At 44.1% G+C, this 25,921-nt stretch overlaps 1 protein-coding gene across 4 annotated transcripts in view; it reads right to left on the bottom strand.

The window, feature by feature from the left end:
• Window positions 1-25,921, bottom strand: part of TEAD1 (TEA domain transcription factor 1) — a 157,136-nt gene that overhangs the window by 12,874 nt on the left and 118,341 nt on the right. For 3 of the 4 annotated variants that reach the window (XM_054515141.1, XM_036383867.1, XM_036383863.2), the window contains 6 exons: window positions 20,620-20,631; window positions 19,268-19,402; window positions 19,041-19,087; window positions 18,520-18,581; window positions 16,367-16,491; window positions 6,939-7,112 (listed from right to left, as the gene is read on the bottom strand). In XM_054515141.1, coding sequence (XP_054371116.1) covers window positions 6,939-7,112; window positions 16,367-16,491; window positions 18,520-18,581; window positions 19,041-19,087; window positions 19,268-19,402; window positions 20,620-20,631 — 555 coding nt within the window. The remainder of the gene's footprint in view (window positions 1-6,938; window positions 7,113-16,366; window positions 16,492-18,519; window positions 18,582-19,040; window positions 19,088-19,267; window positions 19,403-20,619; window positions 20,632-25,921) is intronic. The other variant, XM_054515140.1, reaches the window with a different exon arrangement.

The following is a 25,921-nucleotide window of genomic DNA, read 5'->3' as shown; positions in this document are numbered from 1 at the left end:
CCCTGCCTCCTCCTCCTCTCCAGAGCTCCACCAAGGAGCAGCCATCCCAAACTGTGAAGCAATTTTTTCCAGAGGGAGCATCTGGGCCGTTGGCACACTGCTGTGCAGCTGAGGAATTGGGTCCAGGGCTGCCCCAGGGCTGGGTTTGGGATGGGCAGCCCGAGCTGCTCCGGACCCTGCCCCTTACCCCGCTCTGCGTCCTCCTCTCTGTGCCACGGAGTGCCCTGGGGAAAACCCAGTGCAGGGCTGCTTTCTTCCACAGCTCGTTTGCTTTGCATACATTTGCATGCTGGCCTTGGAGCCATTCATGTTACAGGCCCCAGTTGTGAGTGCAGATCGTTTGGCAGTCACACTGTGTGTGTGTGTGTGGAGGGAAGTCCCAGATTCTGGATTATGCAATATAAATTACAAGGAGAAAGGAGAGAAAGGAAGAGAGAAAGAGAAGAAAAGAAAGAAAGAGAGAAAGAAAAGAAAGAGAAAAGAAAGAGAAAAAAAGAAAAAGAAAGGACGAGAGAGAGGAAGAGAGAAAAGAAAGAGAAAAAGAGAAAGAAAGAAAGTGAGAAAGTGAGAAAGAGAGAAAGAGAGAAAGAAAGAAAGAAAGAAAGAAAGAAAGAAAGAAAGAAAGAAAGAAAGAAAGAAAGAAAGAAAGAAAGAAAGAAAGAGAGGAAGAAAGAATGAAAGAAAGAGAGAAAGAAAGAAAGAAAGTGAGAAAGAGAGAAACAAAGAAAAAGAAAGAAAGAAAGAAAGAAAGAAAGAAAGAAAGAAAGAAAGAAAGAAAGAAAGAAAGAAAGAAAGAAAGAAAGAAAGAAAGAAAGAAAGAAAGAAAGAAAAAGAAAGAAAGAGAAAGGAAGAAAAGAAAAGAAAAGAAAAGAAAAGAAAAGAAAAGAAAAGAAAAGAAAAGAAAAGAAAAGAAAAGAAAAGAAAAGCAGCCACAATTGTGCGTGAATGAAGGGCACAAAGAATCTCTGCACCTTTTAAGAAGGCTGGAGGCACATGGGGATAAATTCAGGAGGGGGTGGGAGGAGACCACAGGCACAAGCCATTTCTGAACACTGATTAGATGGGTAAATTGTTTGTTCCAGTGTATCACAAAGAGAAGGAGCATTATTTTTCATGCCACAGCTGTTTTGAATAAGAATAGGAATAAACTTAACTATCCTCCTCATGTTACTTACCACTAATTATGGCATATATTTACATCTATAAAACAGTGAAATTTTGGGAGACATAATTTAATGCCCCTTTATTGTGTAGATTCCTTTATTTCCATCCCACATTTGAATTTCAAAAATGTTTAGGACTTCAAAGCATCTTTAAAAGCTTGCCCTAATTATAATATGCATTACTTTCTAAAACTCCTAGTTTGCATTGCAGATTCCTGCAAATAGAGGCATTCATTTTAAACATCAATTAATATCATCCACGCATCTTCAGATGAGTTTGGGTCTTGGTTTCAGAGTTGCAGTGAGCTCTGGCTAAGCTTTCCTCAGTTAGAAGAATAGTTCAAGCTACTGCAAACACAAAATTAAGTCAGTGGATCAGATCCATAGAAAGCCTGACAGGCCAATATTAATTGATATCAGTTGTTTTTTTCCTATGTCACCAATGAGAGAACAACCATTCTCCTTTCAGACATATTTGGTTCCCAAACCTGTCCCTGTAGCTGCAGAAATCAGAGTTCAGGTTGGCACAGAGCATTTGGCAGTGTGAGAGACACAAAACCCAGAATTTTATTGCAAGGTGTGCTTACACCAGCATTGAGGATCCCAATGGAGGCAGGACCCACTGCACAGTGCTGTAGGTTACATGGAAAAGTCATGCAAAATTTGCCTCAAAATTTGCACTTGGGGTTGAGGCAAAACCTGAGAGAGAAATAACAAAGTTACAGCAGCAGAATTTAGTCTAGGAGGCCCAAGTGTATTGCTTAGAATTAGAGAATTTAGGAATAGGAGTGAGCAATCAGTGGGGCTAGCACTAGATATGAACATGGATAGAACCAATAAAAGAAACCAGCACAGGCACGCTGTGTTGACTGAGCTTTTAGACAGGCTAACTGGAACTTCAAAGAGCAGAGAACTTTGGGGCTATTCCCAAGTCACAAAAGCAGTTTAAATACAAACTGACCACCAGGAATATTGGCCATACTCAGATTAAGGTTAGATGGCACAAATCACTCCTGGTTGTTTTGCACAGATTGGGCTTAGCCCCATAAGGTGAGAGAAGCAGGATTGTGCAATTAACCTGCACCCAGGGAAAGGTTTCCTCCACAGATACTCTTCAGCCTTCTTTGAATTCTGCATCAGTGTTCTAGGACAGCTTTTACATTTGTTTAGCCACCTTTATTTTTGTTTTAATTCTATAACCCAGTAATTTCCAGTCTCATACCCCTGTCACACAAACCTCCTGTGCCACACCATCAGGACATTGTTCCTTATTTACAGCCCACCAAGTGAAACTCCCCCTGTTAGTGTAAAAATCTGTCTCTGTGGCAATTTCCCTGAACTCTGGGGTTCCAGTGGCTCTCTGGGATAAAGCAGAGGAACAGTCATTGCATTCCAGGTGCAAGCCAAGGACCAGGGCATTGCATTGCAGGGTGTGGGGTTGCTGGTTTGAGGTGGTGTAGGAGGAGGAGTCTCTTCCTTTTGTACCTCCTGCACTTCTAGGTAGGCAGAGGCCCAAAAGTGTGACATCCAGATGTGTCACCAGGAGCAGGGCCAGAAGCTTATCCATTCCCAGCATCAGGCTGTGTTTCCCATGAGATACAATCTGCACAAACCAATAAAGCTCTGCAAAGCAAAGCAAACTTTGCTTTGTACTCCATCCCAGTGCTGCCTGGCTAGGTCAACTCCACAACTGGCAGATGTCTTCTTGCAAGATCTCAGACCTTTCCCTCCCATCTTTTTTGTAGTCAAACCTTATTACTGAAATCAGGACAAGAGGGAAAGCTGTGCTGGTGAGCAGCCTGAGGCAGAACTAAAGGGGAAAGAGCCAGAGGCGTATTCTTTCCAGCTACCAGAGCTCAGCTGCTTTCTGCCTTAGTCATCCTCAGCACAAATACTCATCTGTGGTCTTCCTGTTTCCCATATTCCCATTCCACAGCACAATTAATGTCTAAACAAAACACCCTTTGTGCTACCTCGAGTGGCATGCTGACTTCCCTTAAATCCATTTGCAGGGTCACCATTCCTTCTGGCACCAAATCCTCACCTTCACTTTCAAGCTTCTCACTCTCCAGCTTCCCTTCTCTGGTTTGCTTTGACTTCTTTTCACTCAGACCCTGCCTTTTGTTCACTGACTCTCCTCAGAGTGCTTTCACACCTGTAATTATTTGCCCAAGCAAAATTCACTTTCCTCTTTTGCCCACCCAAACAAGGACTGCCACGATCACCTGGGATGCAGCAGCTTACAGTGCTGAGCAAATGATTGATGGCTACATGGGAATGAAGAAGGAAGATAGCACAAAGGATGGGAAATGGGAAATAAATGGTGAGAAAGAGTATTGGGACTAAGCAATAACCACACGTCATGAACAGAAGCAGGGAGGAGGTGAACTTACAGAGTAGGAGGAGGTAGCAGATGATGAGAGAGTAGATACTAATTCAGATACTTAATTCAGCCAAAATGAATCTCTGCCCATATGAATATATTTGAGATTACTTATAGGGTCAAAAAACACTGTCAGCAACCTGTGCCAGCTTTTTCTGGTGATATTATGACTGTTTAAAAGAGTTTTTTAACACTCCCCATAAAAAAGGGAATGGCATCCTTTTTTTCCTAATGCCCTATTGGGGTGAAAGCAATAAAGGACAGTGAGCTGATAGTTTAGGATCTAATTCTCATGACTAGCTATCTTCTGGCTTTCCTGGACATATTCCTACATATGTTTAGGACTGGGGGCCACTGGTGTGAAGTTTTTCCTAGAAGAGCATTCCTTGTGACTCTTGCAACACTCAAACACCACCCCAGGCACCTTCTCTCTGCTTCACTCACTTGATGAGAGAGAAAATCCACTGGTTTATTTTAAGATCATGGCTCAGGAAAGTGTTCTCACCACGTTTTTAATGTATAACTCAGAAGGATGTTAGCACTGTATGTTTTTTAATCTCTCAGTTAATACAGCACAAAATTGTGTTAAAAAGCCATTATGTTGGAAGGCACAGTGAGGTTAGGAAATGTTGGATTGAAGTTGCCTGCACATCCTGACTGCTGAACTGTATCATGTCACAGGCTTTTGCTACACAACTGCACACCCACCCTCTGAACATCCTCACAACCTTTCTCTGTCTCTGCTGTTCCCTGTGCTGTTTCCTGAGCTCCTCAGGACCTGTGCTGAGCACAGAATTACACATTTCACAGAGGTGTTTTTCATGGCATCACCTCGAGGCCTTACAGCAGCCATGAGTCTGATGTGACAGTGAGCACCTGAGGTGAAGGGGGCTGTCAGCCCCACAGATGTGTCACAGATGTGGAGCTGTGTTAGAGGGGAGCACTGCTGGGAGGAGACAGAGCAGAGAAGGCTGGCACTTGGATTTCCAAAGTCAGGAGAACACCACAGACCTCAATGACCCAAAGAAGGTCTCTACTGGCTTTAGGTGTAACTCTGAGCATTCAGTGTGCCTGAAAATCAATTTCCACATGGAGGAAAAGCAGAACACACAATTCCTCAATTACCATGTCATAAATCTCTGCTGCATCCACATCTAGTATAAAGTCTGAGGCTTATCATCCTCTGTGGGAAATGAGAACAGGCATGTGAAGTGACATTCATTTTTGCCTGTGTGCTCTGCAAATATTTATTACACAGAGTGGATTGGTGAGATGATGGCCTCAGGTCAAGGCAAATTTCTCTAGGAAATGTATTTAGTGGTCACAGACCCTTAACTCCAAGCTCTGCTCCACTGCAGCCAGATTTCTCCTGCTGTTATATTTGTCCTTTTCTCACCTCTCAGAAACCTTCTTTGCTGTACTTCATCCCTGTGTTTTCTTATCCCAAATGCTCTCTCCTCCCATTGCCTCCCTCTTTTTGACACCACATTCTCACCTGCCTGTTCCAGACCACTGGCACCACTGTGTTTCAGCTCCCACTGCTCTGCTCTCTGCTCTTTCTGGCCTCTTTGCTCAGCCAGCCCTCAAACACTTGGTCTACAGCTCACAGGCCCAGTTTTAAGCCCTGTGAATTTCTCAATGGGTTTCTTCTGCAGTCCAACACAGCTTCTGCTCAGTGGCTTAGTCCTTCTACATCCAAACTTGAGAAAAAAAGAGTTTCCCTCATTCCAGTTTCCACTCCTAAATCTGGCGCTACAGAAGCTCTTGGAAAGATATGAAGTCTGGGGGATTTATGAGGTGTAGAGTATTTCAAATCCCATAGATAAACTCAAGGAAATCTGATCACAAGCAGTGGTTCCAGATCAACCTATTCTGGTTTCAGCCTCAACCTGTCCACCCTGTAATTAAACCCTGAATATGTCCCTTTTATTGAAGTTATAAAAGAAAAAAAAAATTAAATGCTTAGATGCTAACTGCTGCTATGAAAATGAGTATGCCACAAAATAGTACTCAAACAAATTAGTGAGCATAAAAAGCTTTAGTATAAGCATGAGGCTCAGCCTCCAGATTTGCTGATCATTTTGGATGAAACATTTAGTAGTTTAGTGGTGGATTTGGCTGATGGTTGAACTCAGTGATCTTAGAGACCTTTTCCAACCAAAATGATTTTATTATTTTATGATTATATTGCTAACATGATAATTTGCAAATGCAATAAGAAAAACCTGGCTTATCAATTAAATTTATCACTACTAGGTCAATATGCAGCATCCCAGCCTTCCATTCCAATTATTCTTTCACCCTTGCTCTGAACATGAAAAGTTATGGAGCAGAATCCTATGGCTGACTAACAACAAGGCAAGGAGAAAGCAGATGTGCTTCAAGAAAACAGCCCTGAGAGCCTCCCAGGCTCAGAGCTGTCTCAGCTTGGATGTCTCTGCACAAGCACAGGCTGATGGCAGGGCTGATCCTCAACACCCCCTGCACCTGGCAACAGCTGCACCTCGGAAATACCCCAAAGCAGGCCCCATTCCCTGCCTTTCCCTGCACCACTAGATGGCAGTTCCCATCTCCAAACGGGGCTCTGGGTACCTGCTGGCTGCTGCCCGCAGTGCAGAGCCAGGCAGAGCTGGGGCACATCTGCCCTGGCCGCTGGCAGCTGCCAGCTCTGTGCCAGCTGAAGGGCAAACAGCTCTGCACGGTAACAGAGGCAACTTCCACAGGAGGAAACACCTCCCCCAGCCTGCTGGGCAGCAGAGTCCTCCCCTCCACGCCTTATGTGAAAAATGCCTATTTGATGATTGCATTTTCGCAAATATTGAAATGAATATTATATGTGTTGCGTTAGAAAGTGATGCTGTATTAATTCTCTTAAGTAGTGTGGTAAATATAGTTTTAGGTTATAACATAATGTTAAAATAGAAACTATGCTATGTAAGATACTTTTTTTACAGAAAGGACTCCCAGTGAGATAGCAGCCACAGGACACCTGAATCTTTCAGAGAAAGAGAATTTATTGCCCCATTATCAGAACAAACAAACTTCTTCCCACCTCGAAGGCACTGTCAGGATTGAGAGGAAGAAGCTGACACTGCCCAGACAGAATCCTGTGTTTGAATGGAATTTATGCATCATGGATGAGGTGTATGAATATGCAACAGGCTGTTGCTTTTAAGGGTTAATCCTCTGTTAACGTGGGTCCTTTTTCGGGCTGATTTTGCCCAGAAAAAGGTACCTGGACTGTCCATAACTCTTTGTTTTATTGTCTCATATTGTCCTAATCCAAATTGTCCAAATTACTATTACTCTAATTGTATTACTATTTTTATAACCATTTTATTACTAATAAACTTTTAAAAACAATTGATTGGCGTTTTTCACACCTGACTCACCCAGAACTTGACGAGGAAGAAAGCGTTCTGAGGCCCCTTCCCAAAGAGCTCCTTCAGGCCGCCCTTCTTCTCGGGGAATTTGTCGTAGATCTGACGGATGTCCACCGACTCCAGCAAGGGGTCGCTGTAAGAATGGTTGGCGTGTCCAATGTGCACGAAGAGGTGTTTGTTGTACTGCAAGGGAGGAACAGGGAAATCAGTGAGAGGAACAGAGCGGGGCTCTGCTCCGATGGACTGCAGGACTGACTCCTGGCACGGGGATTTTCTGCAGTATGGTTCCCAGGAACAGCTTCACTGATTGTGACACACACCCTTGTGAACAAGGGTCAACATCAAAAAAACCCCACTGCGTCCCCACTGCAAGCCCCAAAGCACAGGCCTCTGCAAGGGGATCATTTACACTGCAAGGCCCAGTGGTAGCAGGGTGATAAAGAGCCCTTCACTGGGCATAAAAAGATGAATGTGCTCAGGAGGAAATCCTATTTTGCTCCTTTAAACAGTGATTTTTAATGGCCTGTGTCCTCAGAGCCTGAATTTCTGCTTGTGCCACAGAGCCCACTCCTGCACGCTGCAAGCCTCTAACTGCAGCACATCTCAACTAAAAGAGATGGAGGGCATTTCCTTTTGACTGCAGGATGACAAGAAGGCCAGTTACTCTGCACTGCTGTTCCTACAGTCATTGTCCTCCTGTATTTCAACCCATGTAATATTAAAGAGCCCAACTTTTCCCCCTTCCCTCGGGAGCCAGCTCTGTAGATGACCATCCCTGCCAAAACACATTCAGCCTCAATTTCCTATTTCTTAACTTCATCCCATCACACCTCATTATAATCACAGCAATCGCCTCGGCAGTGCCTCTCCTGCCTGGGGGACATCCTTGGCCCAGTGAAGTCCACCCCAAAGGAGTCCAACATGGTCTTTTTGGGGGCTGCCATACCTCCGAGAGAACCTTTCAGCACCCGAAACAAAACTGGAAGGATGGACATGAAAGACCCTCCAGCAGTCAATCAGCACCTCCCAGGGTCACCAGAGCAGAGTGAAGGAGCTCCAGAGTGGCAGGATTAAACACTGGGGGCTTTCCCCACGCAGATCACAAAATATTTTGCTAACTCAGTCAAGGGAAAGCTGATACACAGTCAATGAACACTAGAGAACCCTGTCACATTGAACAGATGCTGTACATAAGGGGCAATTCCCAAAAGCTAGGCACAAATAAAATATTTAAAACCCCAAAGCAAACCTCATTTAAGCTATTTTGTTTACAATGTACCTGCTGAATGAACAAATTGAAGTGACAAATCTAAATGAATTGGGCAACCACTCAGAGCCTTCCTTCGGTGTGAGCAAAGTCTTCCCTAGCAGATGTCCAAAACTCTGGGGAAAAGGAAATGGACTGGCTGGATTTCTGCACTTAGGAAATGAAATTGAAATCTATTAAAAAATCATCTAGCACAGTGAAATCTGAATTTAGAACCAGAGAACACTCATCTGGGTATGGGGCCAAAAACAAGATACAGCCTCTGTTTTCTCGCAGGGTTGTATTTCTTTCTAAATTTTGTAGAAGGAAAAAGGAAAACATAACATCTCATTAAGGCATTTCCACAAGCAAAAAAAAAAAAAAAAATTGGGGATTGTTTCCTCTCAGTCTTCTCTGCTGGAGTTGTTCCAGGTTGTATAAATAACCACATTTTTATGGAAACAGAATCGAGGGCTCAGATTCTCCTGTAAATTGTCCTCCTCCCCAAAAGGGTGTCTCTCTCCCAGCCCAAAGATGGCTGGGGAGGGAAGGGGGAAGGGAGAGCTGCATTTTACAGTTTGACCACTGCAAACTCCCCAGACAATTCACACACTGTGCCTTATTCTGCAAGCCAGGCAAATATACAAATTGCTCAGTATCCAAACTTCAGTAAAGGCAAACACATTTATAGGGGCATGGAGCATGAAGTCTTAATACTCTTTAAATATAAAAGCAGTTGGAGGCAGCTGCAAAGCTGCCACAGTTGTCTGCAGAGCTTGCCAAAGCACCAGATGCTGCTGCAGCAAAATTTCTGAGCGGGTACAGTAGGACAGATGGTATGACATCACCTGACAACATTCTTAGGACAGAAATGTTTATTTTGATATTGCAATGTGTGATTATTTTCTCCTTATGTTGCTGCAATTCCTATGCTAAGTACAATCATTACTAAGCTAATTAGACATGGCATATTTCTGCAAGCTAACAAATGATAATGCAGCACTGGAGCAGGGTAAATGGATACTGAAATGATCCCTATCGCTTTTAGACGAACACGCTCCACGATAACAACTGATGCATGGATAAAGGCAAAGGAGCAAAGTTTTCTGCCTGTATTTTTGAGCCCATTGGTGTCTGAGAAGCTTAAAAACATCCTCGTTATATTGAGAATTCACTGTTGATTTAGACTGAGTATCCCAGAGTCACTGAAGTACATTAGTTGCTGAGGAATTTCCTCACACCGAAGCATTTAAAGGATTTGCATCTGGCATAGGGGCAATAATGTGCTTTAGATGTCATAAACCAGCACAAATCAAATCCTGTATTTTCTAAGTACACAAGAATAGGAAGAACATTTCCAGCTCTGTCTCCTGTGTCTGCATTACACGACATGCCCTGGAGATGGCCGCCTCTTAAAGCTGAGCTCCTTCCCTTAGAAAAATTCTAACTATCCAAAGAATGCAGTAAAGCCATGAAATATGACTGTTGTCAAATAATACCACGAGAAAAATTATAATCCACTTAGGAATTTAAAAGAACCAAGACAAATTGCCAATGGCAGGGGATGCAAGCATTTAAGCTGGTGCAGAACAAAGACAAACCACCTACAGATGCTCTATCAGCCAGCACGTGCATTTGCGAAAGCTCCTCACCAGTTTTGCCCTTATATTCTGGCACAAGCACACAGATCAGCACATGAGGGGGTGAATGGCTCCTCATCCACAGGGTGATGTAGATGCTAAGCAGGGAGGAAGGCAGGGGGCAGCTGTTTCTGTGGGGATGACCTTGCTCATGGGCACAGCACCCCAGAGCAAGGGTGCTGCACCCTCCTGCTGTGCTCTAACGCTCCCAAACCCCACTGGCACGCCTGCCCTAGCAGGGACTGTGCTTCTGGGGGGAGCCAGGTGGGGTGGGCTGCCTGGGAGCCAGGCACTGGGGTATCAGCAGTCTGTGTGCAGCTCTAACCCAAATCCTGCTCAGCCTCAACTCTGCTGCCGTATCTCATAAATCTGAAACACTTTAATTTCCTGCTGATGTAAGAAAATCACTTGGTCTGCCAACAAGTTTTCTTATTTCTACCAAAACACTAGTAACTGAATATTTAATTCCTGCTGCTGTTGTCCTCCACTGAAGCAGATTGGGAGTTATAAACATGACATTTTAATGCTATAACTGGAGTCTGTACCAAGTCCTGTTGTTAAGGTTTTTAACACATTCCTCTGGAATGTTAACTGAACTTTCTGTGCTGTATGCTACCATACAGCTGCATGGGCAACCTCGTTTTTCACAGACCTCCCTGCATTCAGACTCCTACCTGGATCTGCTCAGGGATTGAATCGGAAATGTGAAGTAAAAGAGGGTTTTGGGTGACTTTATGGTTGCAGAAGTGGAGAGGTAAGTGATGAGGGAGGGCAGTTCCCTGAGACCTCAGTGTTGCCCAGCACTTCCCAGCGACTGCCAGAGCAGTCCCAGTGTGAAACTGGGACTGGCTGGTTGGGCAAGCTGCTTACACAACGTTTCCATCAGCTTTTCTGCAACAGTGAAGATACATCTTTCACTTCTGGCCTGCCTGATTTAAGACCCTGCAGTCCCAGTTCCAGCAGTGCTGAGTGCTCAGATGGGAAAATTATGCCTGACTAAAGGAAGCTCTCAATAATGTTAAGTATTCTGCAAAATCAAGCTCATGACAAATCAAAGGGGACCCTCAAAATCAGTGGCCCATTCATTCTTTTGCACCTGAACTTCTTGGTTTGTCAATTGTGAGTAATAATGCTCCTTCATCCAAAAAGACTGCACTAGCACATCTGTGAAATGCAAATGGAGGGAATTATTAATTCCATTTGGAAGGGAGGTTAGACAGTGCACAGCGAGCAGGGCACGGGGCCACGCATTTCAACAGCAGAAGAAAACAAACTACTGAATAGTTGCTTATCAAAGATGGGCCATCTACATCTCCACTGAATGCAGCAGAGGAACAAATGAGCACGTGAGCATGTCATTATCTGCTCTCTGCAGAGCAGAGCAGGGGATATTGCCCAACTCCTGGGAGCCTGGCTCTGCAGCCTGGCCAGGCGGTTTTGGGCTGGGGGCAGGGGAAGCTGCAGGACGAGTTGGGGAGGTGCAGGGCAGAGGCACAGGCAGCTGCAAAGCCCTTGGGGCGAGCCAGGACAGCTGCTGGGGGCAGGCAGAGTGGGGAATTCACAGCCACAGCCACCCCACTCCAGTGCCAACCCACCCCGCATGTCCCCTGCACTTCCAGTTTTGCTGGGAGATCTCCCTGGCAGCGGGTTTGAGGAGAGGAAGAGAGGCCCATGAGGGCAGCAGCGAGAGCACAGCCAGGGGCCAGCAGGCTTTCCAGCTGTGGGCTGGCTTTGGGGGATAAATGGTGCTGGGCTCCCAACACACCTGACCCTGCTCTGGCCCCAGCACCCTCCCTGCAGAGTCCATGTCCTGCCACGGCTGGGCTGGGGAATCTGCCCTGGAATTCCTTCAGGAATCCATGGGGTGCCCCAGGAATCCTGCAGGATGGGAAAGGAAATCTGCTGCCATGCCACAGCTTCACAACTGGAGCCTGTGTCAACACTGGACCTCTTTAAAGTGCTTTCTTGGGACTTCTAACTATGGAGACCCAAAAATGAACATTTCGCAGAGATGAACATTTGCATCCCACGGCCAACGAGCAGCTCTCCAGCACGGCAAAATAAATGAGCCTTGTGCTCAGCAAAACTTTTTCTGATTCCAGGTTAAAATGACCTCCAATCCAGAGTCTGCAGCTCTGAGACATTCATCCTAATGTGAGTTTGCTTTCTTGTCCTTTCACATCACAAAGACACTAAAGCAAGGACTTCCTTGTGACTGAAATGCTGGGCTGCTTTTTATACTGTTTACAGGGAGTACAGAAAGGATAAACAATCCTTGCAACAATGGATATTGTTCAAGGATGGAGGGCTTCTTTTGAAAAGATCTCATTTATTTTTCATCACTTAGGTGGTTTGATTAACTTTGGTGCATTTTACTGCGTTTGGCTAATGATGGCAGGCTGGTTTTATGGCCCTTGAGCAATTGCTTTCCCTTTCTGGTTCTCAGGCACAATTCTCCCTGGGCTCACAAAGTCTTTTTACAACAACAATAAAACCTGAATTAAAACATAAAGAATGTTTTATTTCTTCACCACTTTTCAAAATACACTTTGAAATTTGGACCTAACACAATCTGACAGTTTGGATGGGTGGACTAATTCTGAAAATGTCCATCAGCCATGTTCTTTATGGCCCTATATAGATATTTTAAATGTAAAGCTGTCTGAAGTGCTCACAATTTAAATAAATGTGACAGCAAGAGCAAGAAGCCTCAAAAAAGAAGAAAGGGCTTTTTTTGTTGGGTGGTGATAGGGCTTTTTCTCTGAATGAAAATCAAGCTTGAGTATGTGTGTACATGTGTATGTATATACATATATATATATATATAAAGATTTTGAATTATTTTCATTTCAGTTATAGTCTTTGAATTTTATATCTACTTGTGTAGCAGTCAGTTGCTTAGATCCTTTCTAACCTGCCTGCATGCTCAGTTTATATTTGTTAGGAAATATGGGATTGCTTGGTTTAGCATTTGTCCTGAACTTCCACAGAACCACTAGACTAAAAATGGGAAGTCCCCATTAAGGAAAACCTGTCTTGGAAGCAACAGATGGGCACAAAACCTGCTCCATCTGCTGAGAACAGAGTTACACAGGGCAGGGAATATTCAAAGGTAGCTGAAATGCTGCTGCTTTGGCCTGCAAGGGAAACTCCTTTGCACCATTTAGGAATTGCACTTAAGCATAAAATGCCACAAAAAGAAAATACAGCTTGACATTTGTAAACTGAATTGATTTTCATGAAAAAGGTGGAGCAATTTTACCCATCCTCAGCTGCAGAGTCAGTGTTCCAATATTTTGCCATCTTGTGTCCCCAGACTATCTTCTGCCATGCAGAGTTACAGTGAATGTTGCTTATTGTTTCCTTTCTATATTTTTCTCTTTTGTGAATAGAACAATTTTGTGTCTAAACAAGGAAAAAGATCAACAGATCAACAGCTGCCCACAAGTGAGGGGACTCTATGGAGCTGATTTCCAACCCTCCAGAATGCCCAATCTAAACTAACCTCTTAAACTGCCTGGCATTGAGCTTTTTAAAAAGCTTTTAAACACCATTTGCCATTGGAGGAGCCACAGAAATACTGCAGGCCCCACTCCTATCAGGAATTATTCCCTGTGGTTGGACCTTTGTGCCCATGCACAGCCCCACTGCAGGCTGTGGGAGTCACCACAGGTGACAAAGCTAAATTTCTCATTTCTGGCCAGGAATAGGGACTGCAAGAGGTCTGCCAGGACCAAGTCCTGTCCCCAAATACACAGTTTTCAATAAACTTCCAGGCTACAGTTTGATGTGAAATTGGTCTACTTGCCTCTAGCACTATGAGGCTTTCAGGCCTGATTTTGTGCTGGGGGAGAGAGGGAGGAAGGGTCACCCATGTTTAATGAAATGTTGGAAGCACATTTGATAAAGATACTAATTTGTGTAGTTTTCTGTGAAAAGTCAGCAATGTAATGAATCTATAAGTGTTCTTTTTCAGAAGATAGAGGAGAACTCCTACACATGTCTCCTGCAGCAGCACACAAATACATTCATTTCTGAGGCCAGCAGAGGCACAAAGGAGATGCTGCAATCACAGCACATGCCTACAGGACTTCATGTGCACATTTTGGAAACACATTCAGGTCACATGCCTTGCTGGTTTCATGTGAAAAGTAATAAAACCCCATTTTTCCTCTGCTGTGCAAACTGTACCTGCAGTAAAACAGCGCCACAAAGAAAGGTGTGCAAAGCTGCAGGCAGAATTCACATTTTCTGCAGTGGCACTACAGGAGGCTGGGGTTGCTCTCACCAAGGAGAGCTCTTGGTGCTTGTTGGAGAGCTCTGAGCACTGGAGACAGGGCAGGCTGGCAGCAGGCCCACAGCTGCCCCTGCACACCAGAGCCTCTGCCCAGAGCCTCTCCAGCAAACACCCTGCGAACTGCCCACACTGCCCTGGGGGCTTTTCCCAATGTCCTCTCAATGCCATATAACCAAATTTACTTAATTTAATGTAAGGAACCCTTCTCCTGCTCCTGACTCCCCTTTCCCAGGCAGAGATGCCCACTCAGTGCCACAGGGGCTCATCCTTTGGGGGCCCATGGCAGCTGCCTGGATGCTGCAGGCTGTTCCCATGCAGAGCCCTGCCCCACCTGGATGAGCTAAATTGGGAATTGACTTTGCCTAGAGTCTCATTTTTGCAGTGTTACAGCACACAAGTAACTGCTTTTTTTAAAACAAGTCTGGGTAGTTTGATGCTCCTGCTTGTCCTGTAAACCCTCCTGCATAAATGCATTTGAAGGGTGGGTTTCTCAGCAGGCTTCCTGCAAGCTGGGACAAGACCCAGTGGGCCTCTGCACCCTCAGGAATTTCAAATAATATCAGTTTACTCCAAAGAAGGCTTCACAGTGCTGGTGGGGCCATCCTGGGTAACCATGCTTCTGTTCACACCTCCACTGTCTCCCTGCAGGGCCAGAGCTGCTCAGCTGCCCAGCCCCTGCTTGCCCCTCTGACATCAAAACCCAGATACAGAGGCACCCCACCATATTAGCCCAGGAGTTTAGTATATAGATTTATGTTATAAAAACCTCCAGAAAAGGGAAAATTCGGTGGCAAAACAGCCAATGAGACTGCCCAGAAGTAAGATTTCATTCACACACAGACAGCAAGACAGGCTGAGCATCACGTGGCCACATCCTGTTCTCCCAGTAACCTGGAGCACACACACACATGCTGGTGTGGGATAGGCTGGGGATGGCAGAGCCCAGAAATCAGCAGGACATGTTCCATGGGGTCAGCAAGGGCTGGGGAATCTGTGCATGGCTAAGGGTGACTGCTGGGGAGACCTGGATGTTGCACCCAGGCAGCAGAAATCCAAATTGTTGCCCAGAGGGACTCAGGGCTGGGGTGGAGGGGGTGCTCCAGAGGGGCCTGGAGGACTCTGAGGTGAAGCCCACCAGAGGCAGGGTTGCCTTGAGACCATGGGAAGGCAAAGGGATTCCAGGGAAACCAGGAATGCCTGACAGTCAGGTGAGCACTGAGAGAACTGTACCTGCTGCCAAACATTTGCTGCACCTCAAAGCCCGTTCAGGCTGGCAAAGCTGCCACTCAGCAAAGCAGCACCCTGCCACGTGGTGGGTGCATGGACAGCTGAGACAGGGTGTGTTTTCACAGGGATGTGTCCTGGCCAGGAGCATTCCTCTGTTGTAAGGTTTCTGGGCTATGTCTCCAATCCCCACAGTGCACGGTAAACACTCCTTGGATAACACCCCTGGCCAGAGCCCATTAATGCTATGGTTTCCAGTGCTGGATTATAAAAAGAAAATGATAGCTTCTCTCTTCTCCAGGCTACTGTATTTTGCCAGGAATCTGAACTAAAATGGCCTGTCCATATCACCCATTCAGGACAGTATTTGCTTTTCAGAAATTATCTCAAAAAAAATTCTCAGGTTCCAGCTGAAAGAAGTTCTTTCAATTTATTTTCAATGCAGTAGAATCAGTGCTAAGCTACCTAGCTCTTGGTAAATATATGGGGATTAATGTCAAGGTTTAAGGCTTACTGGAGCAATGACACATTACAGCCAACTTCAGAAACTACCCTTGCAGGTATAGTATACAGACTAAAAATTAAAAGAAAATTTAAAACCTCATTAAAAAAAATCCAATATGCAATATGCACTCTTTCTGGGCAAGTCCTTAATTTTGTTTTGGTTAGGAAACAGATTAGGCTTTAACTTAGAGTTCAAGCACTGAATTCTTGCCAAGAACACAATGCAATTTGGTACACCTGCTAAACTAGGTCAGCAGTGAGACAGGCGCCAGAGCAAACCCTGCCTGCTTTCACAGAGGCCTCTGGCTGCTGCAAATGGGGAAAAAGAGGGCAAGAAAGGAAAACACAGTCCTAGGGTGAGAGGAATATTTCACAGAGCAGCAGTGAGCACAGAGACACTGGGAGTATTCCATCATACGTGATGGAAGGCATGCCCAGAGGGTGGGGAGCAAAGGAGAAAAGCTGAAGATCAGGAGTAGAGGAGCAAAGCTGAGGATCAGTGGACACAAGGGCAATAAATACTCACTGATTCAGGGTCCCTCTGCTGCTCAAGGAAAGCTGAAAACTCCACCAGCCTGAGCTTGGTCGTACCGATGGATCGGCCCTGCCACGCAGGCACGGAGGGGGCTGGAGCTGATGTGGGCTCAAAGCCTGGAACACAGGAAACATCTTCATCAGGAAGCTGACACTTCCTCAGCTCATATTTTCTCAATTAAAAATAATTGGGAATTATGCATGGGGCCCTTGGATATTTATATTAATATTAGCAAGTAATTAATTCAGGATGAGTTAAAATTGGAAAATCTCAGGGTAATGTGTAGAAAAAGAGGTGGCAGCCCAGCAATCTAATAGTGGCAGGAAGAAAATTACTACTGCTACTTTGTTTCCTTGGGGCTGCAACTGACTGTAACTGACAATTACAACGAGTCTTAAAACTTCCTGCAGAAGTTTTGTTTAAATTATATACTAGATTACAGAGATTTATAGAGACTTCACCTGGACCTACAGCTGCACCCTTCCTTGGAAACTGGCATCAAGGCTCACAGGAGACATTACTGCCTTGGGAGTCAAGAGAACTGACTCCATTTCTGGCTCCTAATGTGCCACATGTTACAGCTAAATCACCCCTCTTTTTGCCTGTTTCTGCTGCCACTCTCAATTCCCCTCTCCTATTTAGAGTACAAGCTCTCCAAGGCAGGGACTGTCTCTTACTACGTATTTGCACATTGGGTCTTGACTTCTTTTGGAGCTTTTAGGCATCATTATGATACAGCTAATAATAAATAATTACTGTAGAGAGCTGAATCATACCCTAAAAAGAAAAAAAAATGTTTCAAATTGATAATAAAGAGAGAATGACATGATCTAGATAGAGAAGGGATGTTAACCACCCTCTCTAATTCACCTCAAGAGAAGGAATAAATGCTCTCTCTTGGTCCTCATTGTAGAAAATTGGACAAGAAGGAAAGAAAACTGTAAAGGAAGAGGAAAAGGCAGTAGCTCACAGGCAAAACTCATCTTGGGAGAGACACAGGCACAAGAAAGGCAGGGGAGAGGCACCAAAAGTACAAGAATAAAGATTATCCTGGACTAGGCTGAGAAGCAGGGAGAGGTCAGAGGCAGTGTGTGAACATATCCCATAAAAGGAATGTGGTACCTGACCCCAACCCTCAAATTCAGGCAATGAAGGTGTAAGGCTTGTGCAAAACAGGGAATTACAAAAGTCACTGGCTAGACATGAACAGGAATTGCAATGGAGCAAAAACTCATGCACGAGTTTTGTCTGATTTAGAAATACTGATGTTCCTATTCTGAGAGAAAATATGGATGGGTAAAAGAAGACGATAGAAAATACCTGTCTTAGAAAATAATGTTATAAATTAGGGATGTTAAGAAAAGGGCATTCTCATGAATGCAGAAAAATAGCTTTAGTTCAAAGCATTAAATAGCAGCAAGTTAGAAAATCATAAAGAATTGGGTAAGGGTCAAAAACTTGCTGCACAGAGTCAGAAGCATTTGGCAAGGGAGAAATAACATGAGAAATCATCTGCAAAGAAATAATGAGCTTTCATGAAGTTAGGCATGGAAGGAACCTGGGAAAAGTAGCAGGGAAGTAGCCATGGGAAGGGCTTGATCAATTTGAGCAATGAAATTCAGAATAAAATTAGGTACTTATCAAAGTGGTACCAGGCAAAGCAGGACCTCCAGGAGGGCATGAGTTATAAACAACCTGATACATAGAGAAGTTTTATACTTAAGGCTAAGCATATATGATGTTGGGAGGGGTTTTAGGCTCAGTTTAAAATAAATTAAGGTGTATTCTTGTTACAGAGCTATTCTAAAGGAAATGTTCATCCTATTACTCATTTTTTACAGTAATTCCTACAATACAGAGTGCTGACTGGAAATCACACATCACAACTCCTTGCATATGCATTAGTGCTTCCTACCTAAAAAAACCCCAAACACAATGATTTTTCCTAAGATATAATATAGGACACTACATATATATATATATATATATATATATAAAATAATAGGACACTGGGATTGATGTTTCCTTTGGCTGGAGGACACATGAGATCCTGAGCAGTGGCTCTGCCCAGGGCAGAAGCTAATAAATCACATTCAGTACAAAATTCAAGCAATTTTAAGGCAGAGGATAAATGGGAGGATTACCTGAAATGGGAGCTGTGACTGATGGCTGTATAGGATAGGCCTGCTGAACGAATGGCTTGACACTGCAATAAAGAGGTGCACAAAAATCACACACTGTGCCATGCACAGGAAATTCCATCAGAGTCACACAGTATAGGGAAATAGGTGCCTGATGACCTTTACCCACAAACCTATCTCCTCCTTGCAGAGCATATTTAACTGACAGACAGCACAGAGGGAATAGAGGGGGTGAGAATGACACCCAGGGGTGGGCACTACTGGGACTCCCAGAGGACACTGAACTATGGGGACACAAAGGAGGGTGCCCATCTGGTATTCAGCCTCAGTTTTGAGGTTTGGGATCCCTTATAACTTTTTGAAAGTGAGTTCACATCACTATAAAGGCTCTTTCTTTCCCTGAAACTGTCTTTACCTCCTTTTTGGAAAAATTTGCAAGTTCTTGCTTTGCAGATCTCCCAGAGTGCACAAGCCACCCTTCACACTGCATAGAGAAAAAAACACTTTTGAATTTTCAGACTTACTCTTGTGAGGATCCAGGCTGCCCCGTTTGAATCATGCCCGGCCAAAACTGAAAGAGGAAAAACAAACAAACAGGGCCACAGTTGTTCTCTTTGTTGGAAGGACTTGGGGTATTTTTGAACAAGCACCATTCCTTTTGCAAACTCAAGTCAAAGCATTAATCCACTCATTCCATCTTAGTTTTCTACTGAACGTTGTTAGGGAATACAGGGATTTTTTTGGGACTTACCCCAGGTGCCCCAGGAAATGTAGGACGGGGAATTCCTGGCAGGCCCAGCTTGTTGTGAATAGCAGTAGCTGAGACTATCTGAGCTGATGACATTGCTGCCATGTGCTGGAGTGCTTTGTCCTTTGCAGTCTGATCCTTTAATATGACAATTACACGGAGTCTTAAAATGTTTGGCACAACAAATGACATTAAATAACTGCAGCTACAAGCATGAAACTAAAAACTTAAAAAGCCACACAGAAAATGCAAAAATAGCAAACCATGCAGGGAAAAAAAAAAATACAGCATGGAGGCTAACACTCAAACTACCTCAAGGCAAAACCTCCTCTCAGACATGCATGGCAGACCTGAATTCTCACAGTCTGCTCTGCCAACACACAGGAAGCTCTGGCAGAGCAAACTACTGCCCAGTTGTTTATCTGGGCAAATTCTGATTTTAAATCAGGCTGGGCTAAACAGGGCGTGCTCCTGAGGCTCAGCTCTGCCTGCAGGACAGGGAGCACTGAGATTTGAGCTCTATCGTTTCCATCTAGGAGAAGTCTGCCTTTTGTATCGCCCTGTAAAATGAGAACACAGAACTGCGGCTGCCTCGCAAACAGGGACAGAGTTTTCTTCATGCTTAGGGATATTTTGGATTCAGCTTTACGACAAGCATTTCCAAAGTTAGGTCACAAACAGGTAAATGACAGCTTAAATGTTCAATTGCGGCATTTTACTGATTTACTGATTTTTTCCCTGTGTTCCCACAGGGAGCTACCAGCCATAAAATCCCTGCTTTTTTCCAGCACACAGGAAGGAGTTTAGGAAAAGGTGGCTTGCTATCAGTTACTTGTGTTAGAGCAGCACTTGGAGTCCCAGCCACTGCCAGTCAGGGATGGCCACAGGACAGAAAGGGAAGGCCTCTTAATGCAACAGAGTTAACCAGGGGGATGTCTTAGGTCAGGGAAGATGAGAAAACAACAGACTGGTACACGCTGGTACAGCAGGGTTCCTCATCCAGAAGTACTGGATTAATAACTACCAATATTTAGGTGTGTCACTTAGAATGAAGGAACACAAGCAGTATTAGGCAAGGATGTTTTGGGTTGGGTTTTCTTTTTTTTTTCTGCTTTTATTTTACAAGCAAAGTAGCAAGCATGCTGGCAAGAGGTGCATGCTCTTATGTATGACATATGACTTTGCACATATGCTCCCTCCGAAGCTTGTATGTAGTAGTACAATAGGTGAGGAGTTTCTTCCTTTGAATAGCTCCTTTAGAAACAGCACAGGCTGAAAGTACAGGAAAAGCTAGCCAAAAAATTCTGCCAAGCACAGCTAAGGTACATAATACTTGGTTTAGTCAAAATACTTACCATGCTTGTTACCTGGATACAACAACAAACAGTTTATTAAAATGCTTGTGTAGAATAGCAGAGTCTTAGCAAAATATGAACAAAATAGTAACAGACAAAGGAAGAGCAGTTTGCTCAACATTAAATATCAGCTTTAAACAAATGCATTATTTTCACCCAGGGTCTGATTCATTAAAAGGGGGGGGAAAAATGGTTTAAAAAGAAAAAAAACCAATAAAGCCCTGGGGAGAAACAACCCCCAGCTCCCTGTGTGAAAGCTGTGGATACTGGAGGAGAGGGATTGTTGCTGAGTGTGTTTCCCTGAGCTGTGCAAGGAGCCCCTGTGGGACACAGCCTGGAGAGCAGCAGGTGGAGCAGGGCAGCAGCTGCTCCAGCACCATTCCCTGTGCCCAGCACCATTCCTTGTGCTTCCTGCAGGACAGCCCTGTGCTCAGCACCATTCCCTGTGCCCAGCACCATTCCCTGTGCTCTCTACAGGACAGCCCTGTGCCCAGCACCATTCCCTGTGCTCCCTACAGGGTGTGAGCCTGCAGGACAGCCCTATGCCCAGCTGCCTGAGCAGCTCTAACACCCTGGGCTTGCCTGTGCTTGGGGACACATCCCTCAGTGCAGGGACCAACTCAGTCCTTTCACAAAACTTGCAGCTTTCCAATAGAAGCACAAGCAGCTCTCTGGCTGAGAGCTGGAGGTCAGCCCTGGCTCTCAGCCCTGCCTGCCCCAGGTGGGAGGCTGTGCACAGGAGGGTTGTGCATGGCATATTTCACTGGCTGCCTTTGGATGTCTGCAGGCTAAAGAGATGTTCAGCTGGGTGCTAAGGAGTGGCAGAATCCTGAGGTTCATGCAGCTCCCCAGACCCCTCTACACTCTTGCACAGCAAGAAGGACCCTCCATCATGAAAAGATGGAAGTGAGATTTCCTGAAGCAATATGGAGACCTAGCCCTACCAGATTTCTCTGTTCCACCCTTTTTTTGTAAGCAGAGCCAGCTTGGAAATGCCAAACCATGAGAGTTTCACACAGCCTGCTGGATCTGACCAAAAACCAACATTCAGGGCATCTGTGTCCTGTGTGTAAAGTAAATGATGCAGGAGACATGTGCCTCTGGGTCCTAGCAATCTCCAAAACCATGTGAGGCTGCTTTTGTCACTACCTTGTTATTCTCCAGTCCTGCTGGGGCACTACAGGCTCCCCTCCTGCTCTGCCTCCTGCCCGCCCCCAGCCCTGCCTGTGCCACCACATCAAGATGTGCCTGTGCCTCTGCCAAGGGGACAGACTCTTCTGGATCCACTATCAGATGGAGCTAAACCAAAGGAGAATTTAAAAGTAAAAGCTTTGTCAGGGCTATCAAAGTCCATTCCTGGGAGTTGAGGTAGGTTATGTCTATGAAATTGTTCTTCTTGCCTTGCTTTATCCCTCCAAAGTCTCTGGCTATTTCTCTGCTAGCGTTAGTGCAGTCCAGGAGGAGCTGTATTTATTTCTGCCTTGTGAGGCACTGAAACCAACTGAAGTGCATTACTTTCTGTAATGTTATTGCCATCCAAGGACTAGAATGGGAGCCTGGACGCCCAGCAACAGTTACAGCAGGCAAATCCCACCCTAACAGATGAACTAAGAAAAATTGTTGAAGATTTACACTTCCTTCAAAATCTTCTGGGGAGCTCTTAGTCACCATTACAGTGAATCTGCTGATCCTGAATTCTGGGGACAGTGACAAGGATTTTTGGAGGGAGAAAACATTTTTTTCTTTTGTGACACAAAATGATATGTGCCTTCCTTCTTACCAATTGCTGCTTTTCACCCTAGAATGATCTGTGTTTTGTGGGGCCATTCCTCTCATCCTCTTTGGCTGATTACATTTTCAGGAGGGTGGAGAGAAAGGGAAAAACCTATAGAATGACAGCTCAGAAAGGCAATCCTTGCTACAGGGCTAGTTTTGAGGTGTTTCAACAACCTCCACAGAGCTTCCCCGTGGTGACAAATCTGATCTGGTACATCAGGCCAGTACACTCCAACAGGAAATTTCACCTTTTGTAGGCTTAGGAATCTTTGCATAGTGGAAAGATCAGCTTTTCCCAAAGAAACCTTACATTCAAACATGACAGAAATCAAATTCAAAGTCAAATACAGACACTTTTGAGGTCTTGAGTTGTATTGGCAAAAAAGCACCTTCAGCTCCAGATTCTCTTGGAGAGCTGCAAGCTGCCTGTGCTTGTATAATCAAGTAGACTTCATGGTCTTCAAAATAAATGGGATAGCCACATTATTTAGATTGCAATATCAGCTTGTCTGCCACTTAAAAACAAGTGTATGTTGGGGATTTTCATGTTGTAATAGAGAACACTCATAACCAGGAGGGAATGAGGCTCTCTACCCATCACTTCTGGGATGAAACCTGGTAACTGATTAATAACACACAATGGTATTACATCACACTTTAGGCAACAAGAGAAGGAATATATCCAATTAAAACGGCAGGGGTAATTTACACAGGCAGATTACAGTAATTACCCAGGTTGGAATTTGGCCAGGACAAATGGGTTAACACCCCTACTCTAAAACAGGAACGTTGTGGGATTTTTAATCACTGCAAATAGTTAAGATTTTGATTTCCTATCTTGTCCAAGACAGAAAGGGGTTTGTTTTGCTCTCACTTGTGCTGGTTTGTAAAGCTGGAATAATGTCTTTCAGCCCAATGTGGCTTACACTGATGTAGTAAAATAAAAGTTTGGCCCAGCAAGCTGCAGTCCCGTGCTGAGATTCAGCAGAGGCTTGGGGGGGACAGCATCTCCTACTGGATCATTAAATCCTGCTGGAGCTTAAGGTATTCCTTGGATAGGTCCCATCTGGCCCTGACCTGGTTTGACCCTACTTAATTGATGAGCTCAGATGGGATTGCTGTGGCCCAGGAATGACACTGGAGTGAGCAACAGGCTGCACTCACACCCCTGCATTGCCCTCCTCTTGGAAAAGTCTTCTGCACTGTGGTACATAATTAGTAATGAATGTTACCAGGGTGGGTTTAGAGCCCAGTCAGTGGAAAACTGCTCTATTTCCACTAAATCCCTAAAATATCATCTCTGCAGGGGAGACTAAGATGTGCCTCGTGTTTTAGCTGACTGCTTCTGGCTGCAGTTGCACACACTTTGTTTTTGGAAGATGCAAGCTCTAAGCATCTAATGCAAGAAGACTACAACTTTTAATGAATCAGGCCCTTGAGGTTTGCTTTTCACAATTCATTTTGGAATGCAAAATACATAGTTAAATGAGATAATAATAATAATTCCCCAGTATAATTCATTTATAAATCTTAATATCTATAAAAGCCCTGCATGAAACAAGAGTTTTAAATGACAAGCACAAAAGGATTTGTGCTTGACTTTCTTCTAATCCAACATAAACAGAAGAATAATTCAATCAATCAGTTCAAACAAGTTCTTAAGCAAAAAAATAAAAACTGTTATCTTAGAATGATAAATGGGGCTTTGAATACCATGTTATCTATGACTTTGGGAGTAAAAAAATCTAAGACAGAATGAGGAAAAGTAAGCACAACAGAGCAGTATTAATTCAAGCCCTAAAACTTGTACCAGTATTTAAAATGCAAAACTTTTCATGTAAGAAAAAAAAAAAGACATAAGAAACAACAATTTGTTCACAAAATGGATGTTACAGTAACACTAGCATAAAATAGCTTCCTAATAAGCAATTTTGCAGATGTTATTTCTGCTCAGATCTCATATTGATTCAAATAACCTTTACAATAATTAGCTGTAGCTCAAAAAAAGATAAACAAATCATGACAATATACAATTGTTCTGGACAAAAGATAGAGAGCATTTCAGTGTTTCTAGCCCTGATCTCCAATTTGCTTATTATTAGAGAAGACAGGAGTAAATACAAAAGCTGGCTATTTCAGCCAGGCAATAGCTAATGCCAAGAAGAGAATGCGCATTCAAAGCTGTCCCAACTTGCTGCCTAATGAGTAGCAATTAATCCATCTTATTGTATTTCAAAATGCTGAAGACTCCATTCACATCAAAGGGAATTTTTCAAGGCTTTTATCATTGTTCATTTAAAAAAGTATAGAGCTATCTTTAGCATTTTATAATTGACAACAATATTTTCTTTTTATCCCTAAATGCGGAATGTAGAATAATAGATTTAAAAACATGTAATAGATGTGAACTGTAGGCATTTTAATGTGTCATTTTAATTTTTTGTCTCTGTCTAATTAATCTTGCACTATGAAGAAAATCTGATATGAAAGCCTAAGATAGATGCACATCTTGCTGTGAACACCTTTACTCTCTGTTTATGTACAACTTCCAATCCATCTTTTGTCCTGAGCGGACAGAGGTGACTTTGGCTCCCTGTCAGTGCAAAGGTGGGGATGCTGTGACCTGACACTATGGACTGGAGTATTTGACACAGTAGCACAGCACTGGAGTGCCAAACCTCTGCTTTGCCTCCTGCAGCCTCTGTCTGAGAGGAAATGCCATGAAGAGCAGCTGCCTTTCAGATCTGTCTCCAAGGACAACTTTATCTCAGCCTCTCTTCCCGTTTTCAGGAGATGTAATTACTCTAACCTCAGGAAGATTCTAATGACATCAGTATATTAGGATTAAAATTGCTAAAATAGGTGTATTTTCCTGCTGCAAAGAGAATTAAAATGTGTGACATCCCTGGAAGGGCTGGGGGGACATTCTTTACTGGTGGTCTTGAAAGGCAGCAATAGCATTTATGGGTGAAACTTCACTTCCTTGCAGGCTAAGGATCCATCCTTCCATCCTTCCATCCATCCTCAGTGATTGCAGGCACTTCTCATTGAAGAAAAGGGACTTTGCTGGACCAAGCAGAGTTTATGGCATGCAGGTGAGATTGCTGCCTCTTAGGACAGCTTCCAATGCCATGTGTGCAGATAGCTCTGAGATCCTTCTGTCCTTGTGGATTTTTGCAGAAGATTAACACAAGAAGATTTGCCTGAGTCCTCTCCTCTCCAAGAGCAGGTTTCAGACCCAGGCAGGACAGTAAGATCTCTTGGTACAGAATAAACTCAGCAGCTACTTGGGGGAAAAGGGTTATTTGTATAAACACTGTCAAACTGAGAGGACAGGAGCAGGGGCCAATGGAACAGGTTGGGTCAGACACATCTCAAAAGAAAGTTGACACCAGATCCATAGGGGATTTTTTTTTTTTAAGTAGTAACTGCTTCCCTGGATGCCACCAATCATAGAATTTACAAGTGGCAGCTCACTGTTAAAAGGGAGTTGGCCTGGGTGGGAAGCATAGGATCATAGAATAGT

This window comes from Molothrus ater, chromosome 6 (assembly GCF_012460135.2).
Source record: "Molothrus ater isolate BHLD 08-10-18 breed brown headed cowbird chromosome 6, BPBGC_Mater_1.1, whole genome shotgun sequence".
NCBI classification, from domain to species: domain Eukaryota; kingdom Metazoa; phylum Chordata; class Aves; order Passeriformes; family Icteridae; genus Molothrus; species Molothrus ater.
This window is presented reverse-complemented; position numbering and strand designations above follow the sequence as displayed.